This window comes from Nomascus leucogenys, chromosome 2, assembly GCF_006542625.1.
Source record: "Nomascus leucogenys isolate Asia chromosome 2, Asia_NLE_v1, whole genome shotgun sequence".
Classification (NCBI taxonomy): domain Eukaryota; kingdom Metazoa; phylum Chordata; class Mammalia; order Primates; family Hylobatidae; genus Nomascus; species Nomascus leucogenys.
The window spans coordinates 69526800-69544642 of record NC_044382.1 but is presented as its reverse complement, the minus strand read 5'-3'; the positions used below and the strand labels follow the sequence as shown (position 1 = coordinate 69544642).

At 49.8% G+C, this 17843-nt stretch overlaps 1 protein-coding gene across 3 annotated transcripts in view; it reads left to right on the top strand.

Moving 5' to 3' along the window:
• The first annotated feature begins 11438 nt into the window (after nucleotides 1-11438).
• Nucleotides 11439-17843, top strand: part of NOD2 (nucleotide binding oligomerization domain containing 2) — a 39480-nt gene continuing 33075 nt past the window's right edge. Inside the window, exons 1-2 of one of the 3 annotated variants that reach the window (XM_030823090.1) lie at nucleotides 11439-11488; nucleotides 17321-17787. In XM_030823090.1, the coding sequence (XP_030678950.1) occupies nucleotides 17329-17787 (459 nt within the window). In that variant the 5' untranslated portion in view covers nucleotides 11439-11488; nucleotides 17321-17328. Of the gene's footprint in view, nucleotides 11489-14776; nucleotides 15147-17312; nucleotides 17788-17843 lie in introns of those variants that run through there. The other 2 variants (XM_003263043.2, XM_012504681.2) reach the window with 2 other exon arrangements.

Genomic DNA, 17843 nt, shown 5'->3' with positions numbered 1-17843 from the left:
CTTCTCACCTGCACTTGATATGGTCATTATTATTATTATTTTGGAGATGGGGTCTTGCTCTACCACCCAGGCTGGAGTGCAATGGTACCATCATAGCTGACTGCAACCTAGAACTCCTGGGTTCAAATGATCCTCCCACCTCAGCCTTCTGAGTAGCTAAGACTACAGGTATGTCACCATGCTTGGCTAATAAATTTTTTTTTTTTTTGTAGAGATAGACCATCATGGCCACTACGTTGTCCAGGCTGGTCTTGAACTCTGGCCCCAAGCAATCCTCCTGCCTTGGGCTACCAAAGTACTGAGATTACCAATGTGAGCCACTGTGCCTGGCTTGGTCAGTGTTTTTTAGTGTACCACTGCATTAATGTGCAGTGGTCTCTCACTCTCATCATGGTTTTAAGTTGCATTTCCCTAAGGACTAATGATGTTAAGCATCTTTTCATGGGCTTATTTGCCATCCTTATACCTTCTCCAGTGAAGTGTCTGTTCAAGGTCATTGCTCATTATTGACTTGATTATTTTTAATTGTTTGTAGGTGTTCTTTATGTATTCATTTGGGTTTATGTGCTTCTCAATATCCTTTTCTATCCTGCAGTTTGCATTTTGTACTCTCTTAATGGAGTTTTGTGATGAATAGAAGTTGCCAACTTTAAAAGAACCATATTAGTCCTTTGATATGATTGAATTTCAACTTTCCTAATTGCAGCATGAAATTTAATGAAGTCCTCCTAGTGCCAAAGCATTCTGCCTTGAGCCTGTGTCATCCTTGGAGGGCATGGAGGTTTCTCCTGTATTTGCTTGTGCAGCAACCTCATAGGCCTGTGAACCTCAAGGGGAGTTCAGATGAGCCAAACACTTAGAACAACACTGTTCCGTGCTGTACAAGTGCTGGCAGTTCTTACTATTCTAAAACCGTTGCTGCTTGTCTTTTTCATTGGAGGCTCTATAATGTCCCTGTTTACCTATTGACCTTGCTTATGGCATGGCCCTGCGATTCCACCTCTCTGTAGCGCCGTCACTGTCATTAAGAACCTCCACATCTGCAAAGGTCTGTCTCTGGGCAGAGCTCACGAGGAGCGCCATGAATGGTGTGCCTCTGGCCTGCTAGCTGGGGCACCCCGTAAGTGCAGGGCCCATAGGTCAGTCATCTCCACCTCCCCCTGCCCAGCAGAGGGCCTGGTGGTGTGGCTCCCTGCATACAGTGAGGCTGGAATGTTCTTTCCTCCCTGGGTTGTGTCCCGTAACTTTCCAGTTTTCTCGCCTACTCTCTGCCCAGGCCTGGACTCTGCGAGACACCAGAGTGGACTCTAAGACTTTCTCTGCAGCCCTGTGAGCCTCTCATGCTGCAGAAGGCAACCACAGGGGAAAAATGTGTGGTTGCCACCGCTTCCTCTTATGGCGAAAGGAGATGTTTCTTGGAAACCCCCTGATGGAGAGGGGCCTGGCCTACGTAGGTAGGACCCAGCTGAGCCAGAGTGACCGGAAGATGCCACGCATGGCCACCTGTTGGATGTTGCTTTTTCTCTGCAGCCAGAGTTCTCTGTGGTGGAGGCAGAAGGCATAGGTAGTGTCTTAGCTTGGGCTGATGTAGCAACACACCACAGACTGGGTGGCCTAAACAACAGACATCGCTTTCTCACAGTTTTGGAGGCTGGGAAGGCCAAGATCAATGTGTTAACAGATTCAGTATCTGGGGAGGGTTTGATTCCTGGTTTGCAGATGGCTGCCTTCTTGTTCTATCCTCACATGGCAGAATGAGGGCTAGAGAGTGCTCAGGGATCTCTACACTCATGGCCTAATTACCTCTTAAAGGCCTCACCTTTTTCATTAGGATTTCAATATATGAACTATATGCACTTGGAGGGCACATACTCTGTTCATAACAGGCAGGCAAGGTCCCATTGTCATGCGGGGGACACAGGAGTGGGCATCCTCCATTGCAGTGCTGAAGCCACATGGCGAGGAGGGTCACCACGAGGTACCAGGAGTGAGAAAGGGGAAATGGTAGTAGTGTCTCAGAATCTGATGCCTCTCCTAGAATTCAAAATCAGAGCACCTCTCCATCTCGCTTGGACCCTTCAGTGGCCTTCCACCGCATTCAGAGTAAATCCGAACTCTCTGCTGGGGCTTCCATTATCTGCCGATTGTCTGCCTTCCCGTTTGTCACTCGGTCCATTCCCAGTGTCACCTACCACACACCAGCCGACCCAGACTGCTCTCTGTTGCTCAAACATGGCTTTGTTTTCGCAGTTCCTTCAGCTGGAAATACCCTCCGCTTGGTTTTTCCATCTCTGGCTGTCTTGTCTTGTCTTGTCTCGTCTCGTCTCGTCTCGTCTCGTCTCGTCTCATCTCGTCTCATCTCATGAAGCGGCAGCTTCGTTGTCGCTCCTCCCTGCAGCCTTCTCCTGACCCCTCTGTCGAGATCTGTCCTTGTTTTGCTTATTCGTATACTTGTGCATTTCCTGTCTCAAATGCCACGATGGCAGGGACTTTGTCTGTATCATCATCTGTGTCTCTAGCACCTAGCACGGTGCCTGCCGCATAGTGGATGCTCAGTAAGTCATTGTGTGCATGAATGAATGACGGAGTGAATGCAGAGAAGGTGGCCACCCAGGCTGTGGCTGCAGCTCAGCCCTGACTCATTGTGTGATTCTGGGCAGGCCACCACCCTGTCTGATTTTTGGCTTTCCTAATTGCAACATGAAATTAAATGACGTCCTTTTACCACCAAAGCATTCTACATTGAGCAAACAATTGAGTACTAGAAGCTACTACCCCTCACTACCGCTCTGGATGCCTGACGTGCTTGAAACTGCAACAGTGATATGCCTTCTTTGAGAAATTCAACAAAGAAGTCCCAGGTGTGCCTCTCAACGCTGGTACAGCAAACCACAACTGGCCAGGTGTTTTTCGCAGGTGACACAAAATTTGATCTTGTCAATCTTGTTTTTCTGCAGCTGGATGTGCCTGTATAGCTTTTTATTAAATTTCAAAGGTTCTTAATATTGCAGAATTTAAAAACTGGGGCTGCAGACAGGATGCACTACGGGGCACCGCTGTGGCTGTATTGAGACATGGCAGGGTGTGGCTGGGTACAGGCCCATTTACTTCTACATTGCAGGCTGTGGGAGCTTCAGTCACCATTACTGAACTTCCTGGTCTTTGTCAACCTCAGGACTGTCAGAACTGCTGATTGTGTAAAGATTCATGGCTAAGATTAGGAGAAAATCCAACTTTTCTGATCAGGAGAACATATACCTCCCATTCTTGGGACATCTGTTTGGGCAAAGGTGCTGATGAGCAGTTTGGGTGGGGTTAAGGGCCATCAGGGCCACTGTAAATAATTTTAAGGTATGTGCCTTGCACAGAGGACCTAAAAAAGGGCAGCAGTGGGCCGGGCACAGTGGCGGATCACGAGGTTGGGTGATCGAGACCATCCTGGCCAACATGGTGAAACCCTGTCTCTACTAAAAATGCAAAAATTAGCTGGGCATGGTGGCGCATGCCCATAGTCCCAGCTGCTTAGGAGACTGAGACAGGAGAATTGCTTGAACCCAGGAGGTAGAGGTTGCAGTGAGCCGAGATCATACCACTGCACTCCAGCCTGGGCGACAGAGTGAGACTCCACCTCAAAAAAAAAAAAAAAAAAAAAAAAAAAAAGGCAGCAGTGATGCTAAAATCCAGCCCTGGCTCTTCTGTTCCAAGCCGGCACTTCTGACCATACAGATGAAGCTGGCACTTGTGTCCACACATTGGAAAAGAAGAATGATATGGTCTTCTGTGAGTTAATTAATAATGGAGGAGTGAGAAACTGATTTTCAATGACAACACCCTCAGCCAATGGAACATTTTATTTTGCTGAAGTGGGGTTTGTAGGCTTGGGGCTAGAATGGCAGGGTTTGAGAACAGAGGGGTGATTCTAGAAACAATATGGCAGAAGGGAAGGAGAGACAGGAGGCACAGCATGGGGTCTCAGGAGGAGGCTTAGGCAGGGGAGCTGGATTGTGTTTTTGGGTGTCTGATCTTCCTGCCCAATGTACTGATGAGCTTGGAACTGGGTTAGGACCTGAGGTAGGGAAGTGATAAAATGCTGGGTCTGGTCTTGAGGTGGGAATGGGGCAACCTCAGAGGCTGCCCAAGAGAGGCAGACACGTCGGGTTCCCAGGCTGGAGGCTGCTCTGTGGAGAGCTGCCTGCTCCAATGTGTCCTTCTTTCAAGCATTGTCCCTCTGTCAGTAAGTCACCCATGGATAGGGCGCAGTGGCTTACGCCTGTAATCCTAGCCTGGGAGGCTGAGGCAGGCAGATCACCTGAGGTCAAGGGTTTGAGACCAACCTGGCCAACCTGCTGAAACCTCGTCTCTACTAAAAATACAAAAATTAGCCGGGCATGATGGCACATGCCTGTAGTCCCAGCTACTTGGGAGGCTGAGACAGGACAGTCGCTTGAGCCCAGGGGGCGGAGGTTGCAGTGAGCTGAGGTGGTGCCACTGCACTCCAGCCTAGGCGACAGAGTGATACTCCGCCTCAAAAAAAAAAAAAAAAAAGTCACTCTGCAAACAGACTTCGCCAAGCACTGGGCCAGAGGCTGAGGTCTAGCAACAAGGAAGGGATACCTTGAACCCTCAGAGACTGGTGAAACACAGGACGGACACATGGAACTTGGGCCAACAGTGGAGGACCGTCTCGGCTGATGGCCAACAGGAGGACAGGCAGGCTGATCTTTGCAGCTGAGAGGACTGGGAGAGCCCATAGGGACTGTGGGGTCTGGAGAGCTTCCTTGCAGGAGGTGGGCATGGAAGGTCCAAATAAAAGCGGGTAGAGAAGGACGTGGACTTGACTCATAGTCCCACCATTCCACAGCTGGGTCATCTTAGGAAATTCATGAACCTCTTAAAACCTCTGTTTCTTCATCTCAAAGATGGGGATGAGGAATGGAACCTGTTCCACAGAGGTGTTGTGAGAGTACAGGGCGTGGCATATGGCAAGTATTCAATAACATATTCACACTGTGGAGTGCTCACTGTTTACCAGGCACCAAGTCCTAGTGTATGCATCCCTCATGACAAGATCTAAGTGGACTGTCATCCCCACTTAACTGTGAGGGAGACTGAGGTCAAGAGAAGTGAAATGACTGGCCAAGAGCATACAGCCACTAAGGAGCAGGGCTGGAATTCAAATCCAAGTTCGCTGGGGCCAGAGTCCTTGCAGTTGCCACCTGTTGCCTCTGCCTGGGGTGCAGAGTGAGCAGAAGCTCAGAGGTGGGAGTACTGAGAGCTGTGGGAAGTTGGTGAAGCTGGGGGTGCAGAGATATCGGGAGGGAAAGCCATTCCTGTCTTCATCCATTTGGGCCAGCTTGTGGAAGTGTTCGGACTTTGGTGAGTGGGCGGGCTGCTTGGAGCAGAGGACCACCAGCGTGGAGACTGCAGCCCAGTGTGAGGCGGGGTAACCACCACTGTCAGCAGCAGCAGCAGCAGCCGCCAGTCCTGGGCTGAGCTCCTACCATCCAGGCCTGCTGATGGGGGCAGTCCTCACTCCTGGGGGAAGTGCTCAGGCACAAGCAGCTTCCCGGCCTGGGAGAATTTTAAATGACACAACCCAAGGATTTCTCTCCTCTGAGGGTCGCGGGATTCTGGAGGCATTTTCCCTCCACCTCTTCTGAGCACTTCCTGGCTGGTGCCCAGGTCAGAGCACTCAAGGACAGAAATGTCCCCAGGGCATCCCAAGTGCCTGTCTCGGCAGAGGGCCCTGCACACAGGGAGTTTTAATCAATGTCCCTTAACTCATTGGAAAGTTTTAAAAAAAATTATTAAACAAGTAAATTATGCTTATTAGGTAATACAGGTTAGCACAGAAGAGTTTTAAAAGTCCAGTTAAAATCTTATCCTAACTTGTCTTTTAGTTGTTTCAATGCATATATTCACACATATCTATTACAGAATTTTTGTATAAAGTATGAGGTAGTAGTCCAAATTCATTTCTTTTGCAAGTGGATATCTAGTTTTCTCAGCACCCTTTGTTAAAGAGATCATTTTCTCCCCTTGAATTATCTTGGCATCCTTGTTAAAAAAAACAGCCTACTTTTTAAATTTAGCCTTATATTCTTTCTACACTAAGCATTTGGCAGCCCAACTATTTTTCATTGAGATATAATTCACATACCATAAAACTCACCCTTTTAAGGTGTGTAATTCACTGGTTTTTAGTCCATTCACAAAGTTGTGTAACCATCACCATGATCTAATTCCGGAATATTTTCATCATGCCAAAACAAAAAACAAAAAACAAAATAAAACAAAAACCAAACCTCACGCCCACTAGCAGTCACTCCTCATTCCTCCCTCCTCTCAGTTCCTGGCAACCACAAATCTACTTTCTGTCTTCATGGGTTTGCCTATTCCGGACATTGCATGTAAATGGACTTATACAATAGATGTCATTTTGTGACTGGCTTCTTTCACTTAGCATAATGTTTTCAAGGTTCATTTATGTTGTAGCATTTATCAGTACTTTGTTTTTTTCACAGCTGAATAATATTCCATTGCACAGATAGATCACATTTTCCTTATCCATTCATCAGCTGAGGGACATTTATGTTGCTTCCACTTGTTCCTCTTATGAATAATGTTGCTATGAACATTTGTGTACAAGCGTTTGTGTGCATATATGCTTCAATTCTGTTGAGTATACCTAGGAGTAGAATTGCTGGATCATATGGTAACTCCATGTTTAACTTTATGAAGAACCCGCCAACTATTTTCCACAGTGGCTTCACCATTTTACACTCTGACCATCAATATATGAGGCTTCCAATTTCTCCACATTATTTCCAGCACTTGTTTTCTGTCCTTTGGACTAAGGGCACCTTTGTGAGTGTAAAGTGGTATCTCATGGTGGCTTTGATTCACATTTCCCTAACAATTAATGATGTTGAGCGTCTTTTCATGTGCTTGTTGGCTACTTACATATGTTCTCTGAACATTTTCAAATCCTTTGCTCATTTAAAAAGTTGTTTATTATTGAGTTTCAGGAGTCCATTATATATTCTGGATATGAGTCGTGACTATTTTCTCCCATTCCGTTGGTTGTCTTTTTACTTTCTTGATCATGTCTTTCAAAGCACAAAAGCTTGGAATTTTGATAAAGTCCAATTTATCTAATTTTTTCTTTGGTTGTTTGTGCTTTAGGTGTCAAATCTGAGAAATCATTGCTTCATCCAAGGTCACAAAGACTTTCACCTATGTTTTCTTCTAAGATTTTTATATTTTAAATCTTGCATTTGGGACTTTGATCCATTTTGGGTTAATTTTTGTATAAGGCCTGGAGGAGGAGTCCAAATTCAGTTCTTCTGCATGTGGATATCTAGTTTTCCCAGCACCATTTGTTAAAAAGACCACTTTTTTTCCCCCTGAATTATCTTGGCATGCTCCTTAAAAAAAAGTCTACTTTTTAAATTTAGCCTTATATATTCTAGGCAGCTTTCTTCTATCTGATAAACATACTTATAGCATCTTTAAAAAATAAATATCTATTGAAATATGACAAGCATAAAGGAAAATGTAAATATCATGTGTTTAACTTGGTCAGTTTCACATGTATTTGCATCAATGCAACCACTATTCAGAGTAAAAATAGGAGATTACTGGCACCCCAGAATTACTTCACTCCTCCTCTAGTCACTACCTCCAACTTTCTCCCCAGTGGTAGCCTCTATCTTGGCTCCTACCTGTAATGCAGTTTTGCCTGCTTTTGAACTTTATAGAAGCAATACCATTCCGTATGCATGCTTTTGCACTCAGCGTCTTTCACCCAACATTATGTCTGTGAGGCTGCAGTTCTCGTGGGGGTACAGTGGTTCATTTATTTTCATTGGTTATTAGAACCACAGCATTATTTTTGGTATATTCACTTAACAAAGATTTATTGCATACCAGGTCCTGTTCTAGGCCTTGGGAGAAGGCAAGGAACAAGGCAAAAATTCCCTGTTCCCTTGGAGCTCATGCTGTCTTGGGTGAGAGACAACGAAGACAATAAATAAGTAGAATACATAATGTGTTGTGTGCAGATAAGTGCTATGGAGAAAAATACAAAATAAAGCATGAGAAAGGATTGGGGGGTGTTGCAGCTGTACACTGAATAGTTAGGGAAGGCCTTGCTGAGAAAGTCATATGGAAGCAAAGACCCAAAGGAGAGGAAGGAAGGAGCCGTGCAGATTGCTAAAGAAAGAGCATTCCAGGCACAGCAAAGGCAAAGGCCTGAGTGTAACTGCAGGTTTGGCATATTTGAGGAACAGCCAGGAGGCCAGTGTGGCTGGAGCAGAGTGAGTAAGATAAGAGTGTAAGAGGTGGGCAGAGAGGGTGCCAGGGGCCAAACAGCAATTGTAAGGACCTTGGCTTTTACTTTGGGATGGGAGTCATCAACAGAGGAGTTTCAGCAGAGGAGTGATATAATTTGACTTAAAACAACAACAACGAAAAACCAACAGACTCACTCTGGCTGCTGGATTGAAGAAGGGCTGTAGTTGGAAGCGTGGAGAACGGCCAGGAGCTCCTGCTATCACCTAGGTGAGAGATGATGGAGATGTGGACCCAGGTGGTAATGGTGCATATGGCAAAAATGGGCTGCATCTTGGAAATATTTGAAGGCCAAGCTGAAAAATTTGCTTCCAGATTGGAGAGTAGGGTTGAGAGAAGATGGGTCGGGTTAAGTGTTCTAGGTTCAGATGTTCTGTCAGTTTTCTTAATTAGTTTTCTGTTACTGGGCATTAGGGAGGTTTATAGCTTCTCACTGCTATAGGCAAGATGGTGGTAAACATCCTTGTAGATGGATCTGTGCGCTGCCCAGAATGAGTTTTCTAGGGTAGTTTCAGTCCTTCTAATGCAGCATTTTCCAACCTCGGCTGACTGTGCACCACCTGTACAGGTATTTACCTGAAAGCGGTATGGGATGGTGGTTAGACCATTCATTTGTGCCAGAGGCCTGGGGCAAATCCCATCTCTGGGGCAAATCCCCATCTCTGGTGCCAGAGGAAAGGGGGCATCTCGAGGCTGGGGAGGCCCCTGGCAGGAGTGAGAAGTCCTGAGGAGCCCGGGCTTCAGGTCTCAGAGGGGGGCCACTGTTTTTTTGAGTTCCTTCCTCTCTGTGGGACTCAGTTTCCCCATCTTCACCATGCCAGTGAGTGGGTGGGTGTAAGTGAACGAGTCTGCCTGGAGGATCCTACTGCTGCTCTCTGCACCTCTTAGGGGAATCTCCTGCCTCCTCCTTCTCCCTTGGTGGGCATGAGATCCAAGTTCAAATTTGTACCTCAGTTTCTGCATCTATAAGTTAGAGGCAATAATAGTCAATATCCTAGAGGTGGAAGTAACTGAGTTACTGTATGTAAAGAGCAGCACATGGTAAGCACTTTCAAGATGCCAGTGATTTTCATTATTTTTAAAAATTGACTTAACATTTTTTAAAACAACCAAATACAAGAGTTTCAAAAGGAACATTTACATTAACACGTTAAATGGAAAACCGGCGTCATTTGCTCTGGAGAACAGAAGAATGTAAAATAAAATATATTTAATGGAAACAAAAAAAATGCTATTAAAGCTAATTAGATAGTTTCAGAGCCAAGTAGTCTAGGCAGTGCTAGAGAGGTACTCAAGCCCTGTTAGTACTAAACTGAGAAATAGACTCCATTCAACATAAACGGAAAAATTGAAAGGAAAATGCAAAAAAAAGAACCTTAAATGACCAGTCCACTCTTACCTAACATGTAACCTGTCACACTCCGGAAAAGTTTTCCTAGTTTTGGCTGTGTGTGCGTGTGTGTGTGTGTGTGTGTTGGGAAGCGATGTGTGTGTGTTGGGAAGTGGGGTGTGTGTGTATATTGGGAAGCATATTTGTGTGTGTTGGGAAGCCGTGTGTATGTGTGTGTGTTGGGAAGCGGTGTGTGTGTTGGGAAGTGGTGTGTGTGGGGTGTGGTGTGTGTGTTTGGAAGTGGTGTGTGTGTGGGGTGTGTGTATGTGCACGTGTGTGTTGGGAAGCAGTGTGTGGGGGGTGTTGTGTGTTGGGAAACAGGGTGTGTACTGTGTGTATTGGGAAGTGGTGTGTGTGGGGTGTGTATGTGGTGCACGTGTGTGTTGGGAAGCGGTGTGTGTGGGGTGTGTGTGTTGGGAAAGCAGGGGGTGTGTGTGTGTGTTGGGAAGTGGTGTGTATGTGTATGTGAGTGTTGGGAAGCAGGGTGTGTTGGGAGAAGTGGGTGTGTGTGTGTGTGTATTGGGAAGCATGTTTGTGGGGGGCAGAAGCAGGGGTGTGTGTGTGTGTGTGTTGGGATGTTGGGGGAACGAGGGCTGTGTGTGTGTATTGGGAAGCATGTTTGTGTGTGGGAGGGAAGCAGGGTGGTGTGTGTGTGTTGGGAAGTGTGTGTGTGTATGTGAGTGTTGGGAAGCAGGGTGTGTGTGTTGGGGAAGCGAGGGCCGTGTGTGTGTATTGGGAAGCATGTTTGTGTGTGGGGGGGAAGCAGGGTGTGTGTGTGTGTGTTGGGAAGTGTGTGTGTGTGTATGTGAGTGTTGGGAAGCAGGGGTGTGTGTGAGAGTGTTGGGAAGCAGGGTGTGTGTGTGTATGTGAGTGTTGGGAAGCTGGGTGTGTGTGTGTGTATGTGAGTGTTGGGAAGCAGGGGTGTGTGTGTGGTGTATGTGAGTGTTGGGAAGCGGGGTGTGTGTGTGGAGTGTTGGGAGGGGTGTGGTGGTGGGAAGCAGGGTGTGTGTGTGTATGTGAGTGTTGGGAAGCAGGGGGTGTGTGTGTGTATGTGAGTGTTGGGAAGCAGGGTGTGTGTGTGTGTGAGTGTTGGGAAGCAGGGTGTGTGTGTGTTGGGAAGCAGGGTGTGTGTGTATGTGAGTGTTGGGAAGCAGGGTGTGTGTGTATGTGAGTGTTGGGAAGCAGGGTGTCTGTGTTGGGGGAAGCGAGGGCTGTGTGTGTGTATTGGGAAGCATGTTTGTGTGGGGGGGGAAGCAGGGCGTGTGTGTGTGTTGCGAAGCGGTGTGTGTGTGTGGTGTGGTGTGCGAGTGTGTGCTGGGAAGCGGTGTGTGTGTGGTGTGTGGTGTGTGTGTGTGTGTGTATGTGTATGTGTTGGGAAGCGGGTTGTTCCGAGGACTCCCCGGTTCCCTCCTGGTTGAAACGTGGCCCAGAAGGAGAGGCATACTGGCTAGGGCACACAGCCAGGGCCGTCCAGCCTCGCAGGCAGTCCCGGTCCTGCCCTGTCCCAGGTAAGCCTGGCCAGCCCTGGAGCCGGCGCTGCTGGGTTGCGGGGCTGCGGAGCTGCGGGGCCGCGGGGCCACGGGACAGGAGCGGGTGCTGCGGTCCCGGCAGAGCAGGGGCGGGGTCCGGGCGGGGGCGGAGCCGAGCGCCCGCGCACCCGGAGCCGCAGCCGGATCCGGAGCTGGAGCCCGAGCCGGGAGTCGTGGCCCGGAGCGGGCCCTGGAGTCGGCGCGCAGGCGGCTCGCGGTGAGTGCTCTGCCCAGTGCCTGGGGGTGGGCTGGGGGGAGACTGTGGGCACCGAGAGTCCCGCCCCCGGGACTTGAACACTTGGCTTCTGAGCCGTCCTGGCCACAGGGCTTGGGCAAGGGTTGCCTCGGTTTCTCCTGTGGGAGTCCCAGGATGTAGATGGGAAGTGAGACGGAAAGGGGGCATCTTGAGGTTGGGGAGGCCCCTGGGCCACTCTTTTGATTTCCTTCCTCTCTGTGGGACTCAGTTTCCCCAGCTTCACCATGCCAGTGAGTGGGTGGGTATAAGTGAGAGAGTCTGCCTGGAGGATCCTACTGCTGCTGTCTGTACCTCTTAGGGGAATCTCCTGCCTCCTCCTTCTCCCTTGTTGGGTGTGAGATCTAAGTTCAAATCCATCCCTTCCCAGACAGCCCACACCAGCACCTGCGAGGCCACATCCCCTGGCTGTTTGCTCTCCTCTGCTTCTCAGGTTGATGGAGCGGCCATCTGGTCCTGCTTTCATTCCAACAAACTGAAAAGCCCTCCACCCCAATCCCCCTGGGGAGGATCTCCTGAAGCTGCATGAGGGCTGGGGGCTGGACCCCTGCTTCTGAGTTTGCTCTTTCTGAGCCTCTCCTGCCATGGCCTTGGTTTCCCCATGGGCTGTGACCTGGCCTCCTCCAGGGTCCTTGTTCTACAGAGGGGAAACACCTGCCCTGTCACCCCTCTCCTGACCCCTTAGTGAAAAAGACCAGAGTGACATCCCACCACCTGTACTTGCCTGTTCCGATCACTCAGCCATAGGGCTTCTGGGGCCCCTGAGTTTGTTGGCCGCTCAAGGCCCCTTTGCCTCTCTGCACCCTGGGATCTGAGGCTGGAAGCATCCTCATCCAGCCTACCTCCCTCCTACCCAGTGCAGAGCCCCTCTGTGACACATACCCAGTGGTGGGGAGCTTGTTACTGATGAGGTGGCTTTTCAGTCCCTTGCAGCTCTTGTTTCCTTTAGCTAAAATCTGTGGCTTACAGATTCTACACCTTGGTTCCATGTCTGTCTCCTGGAGCCATGCAGAGCATGTCAATTCTTTCATTCATTCCAGCGGTCATCATTCATGCACTGGATGAGACACGAAACAGAGCAATAGGAAAATCAGACAAAACTCCCTGCCCTCATGGAGTGCACATTCTAGAAAGGAATGGACAGCAATGAAATAAGTAAATACATGGCATGGCAGGTAGCGGGAAGTGCTACGAGTAAAACCAAGCTGGGAAGCAGGATGGGGTGCTGGGGCTGGGTATTGCATTGTATGTAGCACAGCCAGGGAAGGCTTCCCCAAGACCATAATAGCTGGGCAAAGTCATAAGGAATTAAGGGGTGAGCCACTTGAGTATCTGGGGTCTGGGAGGCTTTGGTTTTCACTCAAGCGTGACGGGAGCATGGGTTTGGAACAGAGGAGTCACCTGCTCTGACTTGGGGTCTGGCAGGCCCATCTAGCTGTGGGGTGGAGAATGGATTATGGGGGGTGAGGTAAGGGCAGAAGGAGAGCCCGGTGAGAGGATCATTGCTGTCATTCTGGGGAGAGACCATGGTGGCTTGCCCATGGTCCAGAGGTGGTTAAAAAAAAAAAAACTCAGACATTCAGACTTGGGATATATTTCAAAGGCTGTGTCGATAGGATTTGGGGTGCAAGAGAAAGGTAGAGTCAAAGATGATTCTGAGTTTTTGGCTCAAGCTTCTGGAGGTTTGAAGCTGCCATGAACTGAAATGGGAGTTGCTTAGGGGAGAGATCAAGAGTTTCGTTTTGTGCTTGTGGAGTTTGAGCTGTCCATTAGGCATCAATGATGAGTAAGCAGTTGGGAAAAGTTAAGGGTGGAGGTTGGAGTTGAAAATAAAGCTTTGGGCATCATCACCATATAGCTGGTATTCAAAGCCACAAGAGCAGGTGGGCTCATCTAGGGAGGGAGTGATATGGAGAAGAGAAGGGGTCTAACCATTGAGTGCTGGGGCCCCCAGTGTTAGGAACCAGCCAAGAAGACAGAAAAAGTGAAAATCAGAGAGTTGGGGTGTCCTGGAGGAAATGAGAAAAGTGCCCCAAAGAGGAAGGAGGGAACAAATATGACCAATGCCCCGGCAGAGCAAGCAGGCTGAGGGCTGAGGATTGAGCAATGGGAGGTCACTGGTGACAGTTTCACTGGAGCTGGATGGGGAACTTGAGGGAATGGGAGGGGATGGGAGGACCTGGGGATAGCAGTACAGGCAACAGACAAGGGGGCCTGCTGTAACGGGAGCAGATAAATGGGATTGGAGCCAAATGAAGAAGGGGGTGTCAAGAGAGGGCTTTACTTTTACAATGGAGAATTAGAGTGCATTGTGCACTGGTGGGGGGATTGATCTCTTAGGGAGAGAATAGTGTTGGGGAGGGAGAATGCAGGATGGCTGGGGGAGGGTGGGGGGCTTGGCCCCAGCAGAGACTCAGGACATTTGGGAAGTTGAGCTTCCCTGGGCTTCCCCTCCTCTCCTGTCTGCAAGGGGTCAGTGGGCTGAGATTTCAGCACTTAAGCAAAGCATTTTCTCTTAGCCCCAGAGAAACCAGGCTGGCTGTGGTCTCAGGAAGGAAGGAGGTGTCCAGGTCCAGGCTCAGGCCTGGGCCTGGGTTTCAGGGAGGGCCCATGTGGGTCGCCCCTTGACCCTCTCTTTCAGCAAGGAAATGCTCCTTTCTCTACATGGGCCTCACCTTGGGGAGGACAATGGTGTCTTTGAAGTTGTAGTAACTGAAGTAGAGATCAAAAGGCAATGCAGATAGACTGATAGATTTCACCTGAAGAGGGGAAGCCCCACCAGGTAATAAAGGGGTTAGAGGAAGGATGTTAAGGACAATTTTTAGGGAACAGATAATGAGTGAATATTTTTTCTCTCTCTTTCCCAATTTAAACTGAAGCAGGAGAAACTGAAGCTAGACATAATGAGGAACTTCCCAAGTTGGTGAGCTTCCTGAGCTGGTTAGTGAGAACAGCACTAAGGCCAGGTCCTCCTCCCCAGATGTTTAAGATGAGACAGGACAATGCCTGCTCAGAGACAGGGGGCTGGCTGAATTGCCCCTCAGGATTCTCTCTGCTCTGAGGTTTCTGGAAGAAGACCAGGGCAGAGGTGCAGTGATGCAGCTGCTGGGACGACAGAGCTCCGAGTCATGTGGCTTGGGCGGGCCTCCCCTTCCTGGTGTCCACAGAAGCCCAACGTCACTAGCTGGGGTGTGTATGGCTCACACGTAGGCCAGGCTGCCCTTAGGCTTGGTGTGCAAGGGAGGGGCCCCTACTTACTTGTGGCCTGTCTCCTCGTGAATGTGTCTCATGTCCCCAGTGGGGGTTTTTCAGTGAGGCTCATGGTCTCCAGGATGCACAAGGCTTTGTGCCAGAATTGCCTGGAATTACCTAGTTCTGGAAGGCTGATTGACCAACTCTGGCCTCCGGCTTTTCCTTTGGGAATTTCCCTTGAAGGTGGGGTTGGTAGACAGATCCAGGCTCACCAGTCCTGTGCCACTGGGCTTTTGGCGTTCTGCACAAGGCACACCCACAGATGCCATGCCTACTCCACCAGCCTAATGGGCTTTGATGGGGGAAGAGGGTGGTTCAGTCTCTCACGATGAGGAGGAAAGAGCAAGTGTCTTCCTTGGACAATATCTGGGTAAGAGGAGCAGGCATTGTCCTGTCTGAGCTTGACTCTCAGCCTTCTTTCATCCCTGGCTGCGCACATGCTCCCGGGCCTGGGGTCAGATGGGGAGTGCTGACTCTGTTTCTGGGCTGTTTTCTGGGGAGAGTGGGTGGGTGGTTATTTTCCCCAGGACCTGGGCAGGAGCGATGGTGGGGGCTGCTGTCGCATCCTTGGCTGGTGTTTCCACAGCTGAGAACCACTCCAGGGCCAAGCCCAGAGCTTATTCTACCCCTTTTTTGTCCTCTCTTCCCCCGTCCCTGGCCACTCCACCCTCTTGGCTCCTCTGCTTAGACGTGGGCACAGGGAGGAGAACTCCTTGGCCTGAGAGAACTACCTTAGATCCTGGGTTTCCAGTGGCCTCTGCGGCAGGGAACACCCTCTCTCCCAAGCAGCCAGACACACAAGTAACCTTATTGCTTCAGTTTCCTCATCTGACCAGCACAGGGCCCCATGTGCCCCAGCAGCATTCTGAGAGATTGGAGCTTTCTCCTTTTGCTTACCTTGGCTACCGTATGAGGATGGGTACAGAGTGTTCCCCCCACCCCCAGCCCAGGGCATATTTGATTCATGAACATTCCCGCAGTGTCTTTGTGGGGGACAATGCTGTGCCAGGCTCAGGGATGCCAGGACGAGTAAGACCCAGGCTTCCACGTGGCCCAGGCAGGGAGAGAGACACATAAACAATCATCAGGAAAGAGGTAAAATCCCCAGGCCACTTGGCATCTGCTCCCTCGAGTGTCTGGGAATGTCCCTGATTTATAAAAAGAAGCTGACGGCCCTCTTTGTTGTCCATGCCTACACCCTTTCACTTTCGTTTCTTCGGGGCACTGCAGCAGCCCTTGTCCACGGACCCCATGACAATCGCAGAACTGACCATGCTGAGAGATTTTCTTGGCTGCTCAGGGTCCCTCCCAAGGCTTGAAGCTCCTGGAGGGTCACTTCCCCTCAAATTCCCAGAACCCACAGCAGGTCACTGATGATAGCAGTGGCAGCAGTCTGTGCACCGTGGTTTCGAGGGCGTGGGAGGGAGGTGAGGGCCCTAGGGCAAGTGTATGTGGGAAGTGTTGATGGGGGACAAGGCACCAGAACGTTCGGAAACAACTTAGTTTGCACCGTAATTTTTCACTTTGCCTGGGACAGGACCTTTAGAACAATATTCTGAGTCTACCCCTTGGAGTAGCAGTGTGCAAAACACACAGCACGGGCTTGGGGCCCCTGTGGGGAATCCAAACGTAAGAGTTAGAGACATGCATTACGGAGTCGTACACGGCTCATGTTGAAATCCTGACTCTGCCTGTCTAGCTGTGACACATCGTACAAATCACTTAGCCTCTCGGTGCCTCAGTGTCTTCCTCTGTAAAATGGGCAGATCATAGGCACTACTTCAGTGTGGCTGGGAGGGTTCAGTGAATTCATGCAGGAGAGCACTTAGAGTGGTGCCTGGTGTGTAGTTTATGCTTAATTAATATTAGCCGTTACTGAAACTGCTGTAGCCTGAACCCAGCCAGCATGAAAGAGCCCCTCTCACCCTGCTTCGATGAGAATGAATTCTCTGATTGCTTGGAAGATATCTCTTTCTCTCTTTTTTTTTTTTTTTTTTTTTTTTGAGATAGGGTCTTGCTCAATTGCCCAGGCTGGAGTGCAGTGGCGCCATCTTGGCTCACTGCAACCTCTGCCTCCTGGTTCAAGTGATTCTCCTGTCTCAGCCTCCTGAGTAGCTGGGATTACAGGCGCTCGCCACCACGCCTGGCTAATTTTTGTATTTTTAATAGAGACAGGGTTTCACCATGTTGGCCAGGCTGGTCTAGAGCTCCTGATCTCCAATGACCTTGGGAGATCTCTTGCTCCTAATATTACCTCAAGCCTTTTAAAACGTTTTAAGCCGGAGACCAAGCATGGATATGGGAGTTAGGGGTCTTGATTTAATTCTTGGTTGCTTCAAACTCTGTGGGACCTTGAGGTGTTTCCTGCCTTCTCTGGGTCTCAATTTTCACGTCTATATGGTGGGGAGCTTGGATTGGGTAATGTCTGAGGCTAGAACCATGGCCAACTCGGGTTCTGCTGGGGCTGACTTGCCCTGGCCTTCCCCGACCACCCTGCATCTGGCTTCTGGAGAAGTCCCGCACTGACCTTGTTCTCCTCCCCAGGTTGTGAAATGTGCTCGCAGGAGGCTTTTCAGGCACAGAGGAGCCAGCTGGTGGAGCTGCTGGTCTCAGGGTCCTTGGAGGGCTTCGAGAGTGTCCTGGACTGGCTGCTGTCCTGGGAGGTCCTCTCCTGGGAGGACTACGAGGGCTTCCACCTCCTGGGCCAGCCTCTCTCCCACTTGGCCAGGCGCCTCCTGGACACCGTCTGGAATAAGGGTACTTGGGCCTGTCAGAAACTCATCGCGGCTGCCCAAGAAGCCCAGGCCGACAGCCAATCCCCCAAGCTGCATGGCTGCTGGGACCCCCACTCACTCCACCCAGCCCGAGACCTGCAGAGTCACCGGCCAGCCATTGTCAGGAGGCTCCACAGCCATGTGGAGGGCGTGCTGGAATTGGCATGGGAGCGGGGTTTCGTCAGCCAGTACGAATGTGACGAAATCAGGTTGCCGATCTTCACACCGTCCCAGAGGGTGAGGCACTCCTGGCGTGCATCACAGAGTTCCCAGGAAAGGGGTGCTTAGTCACC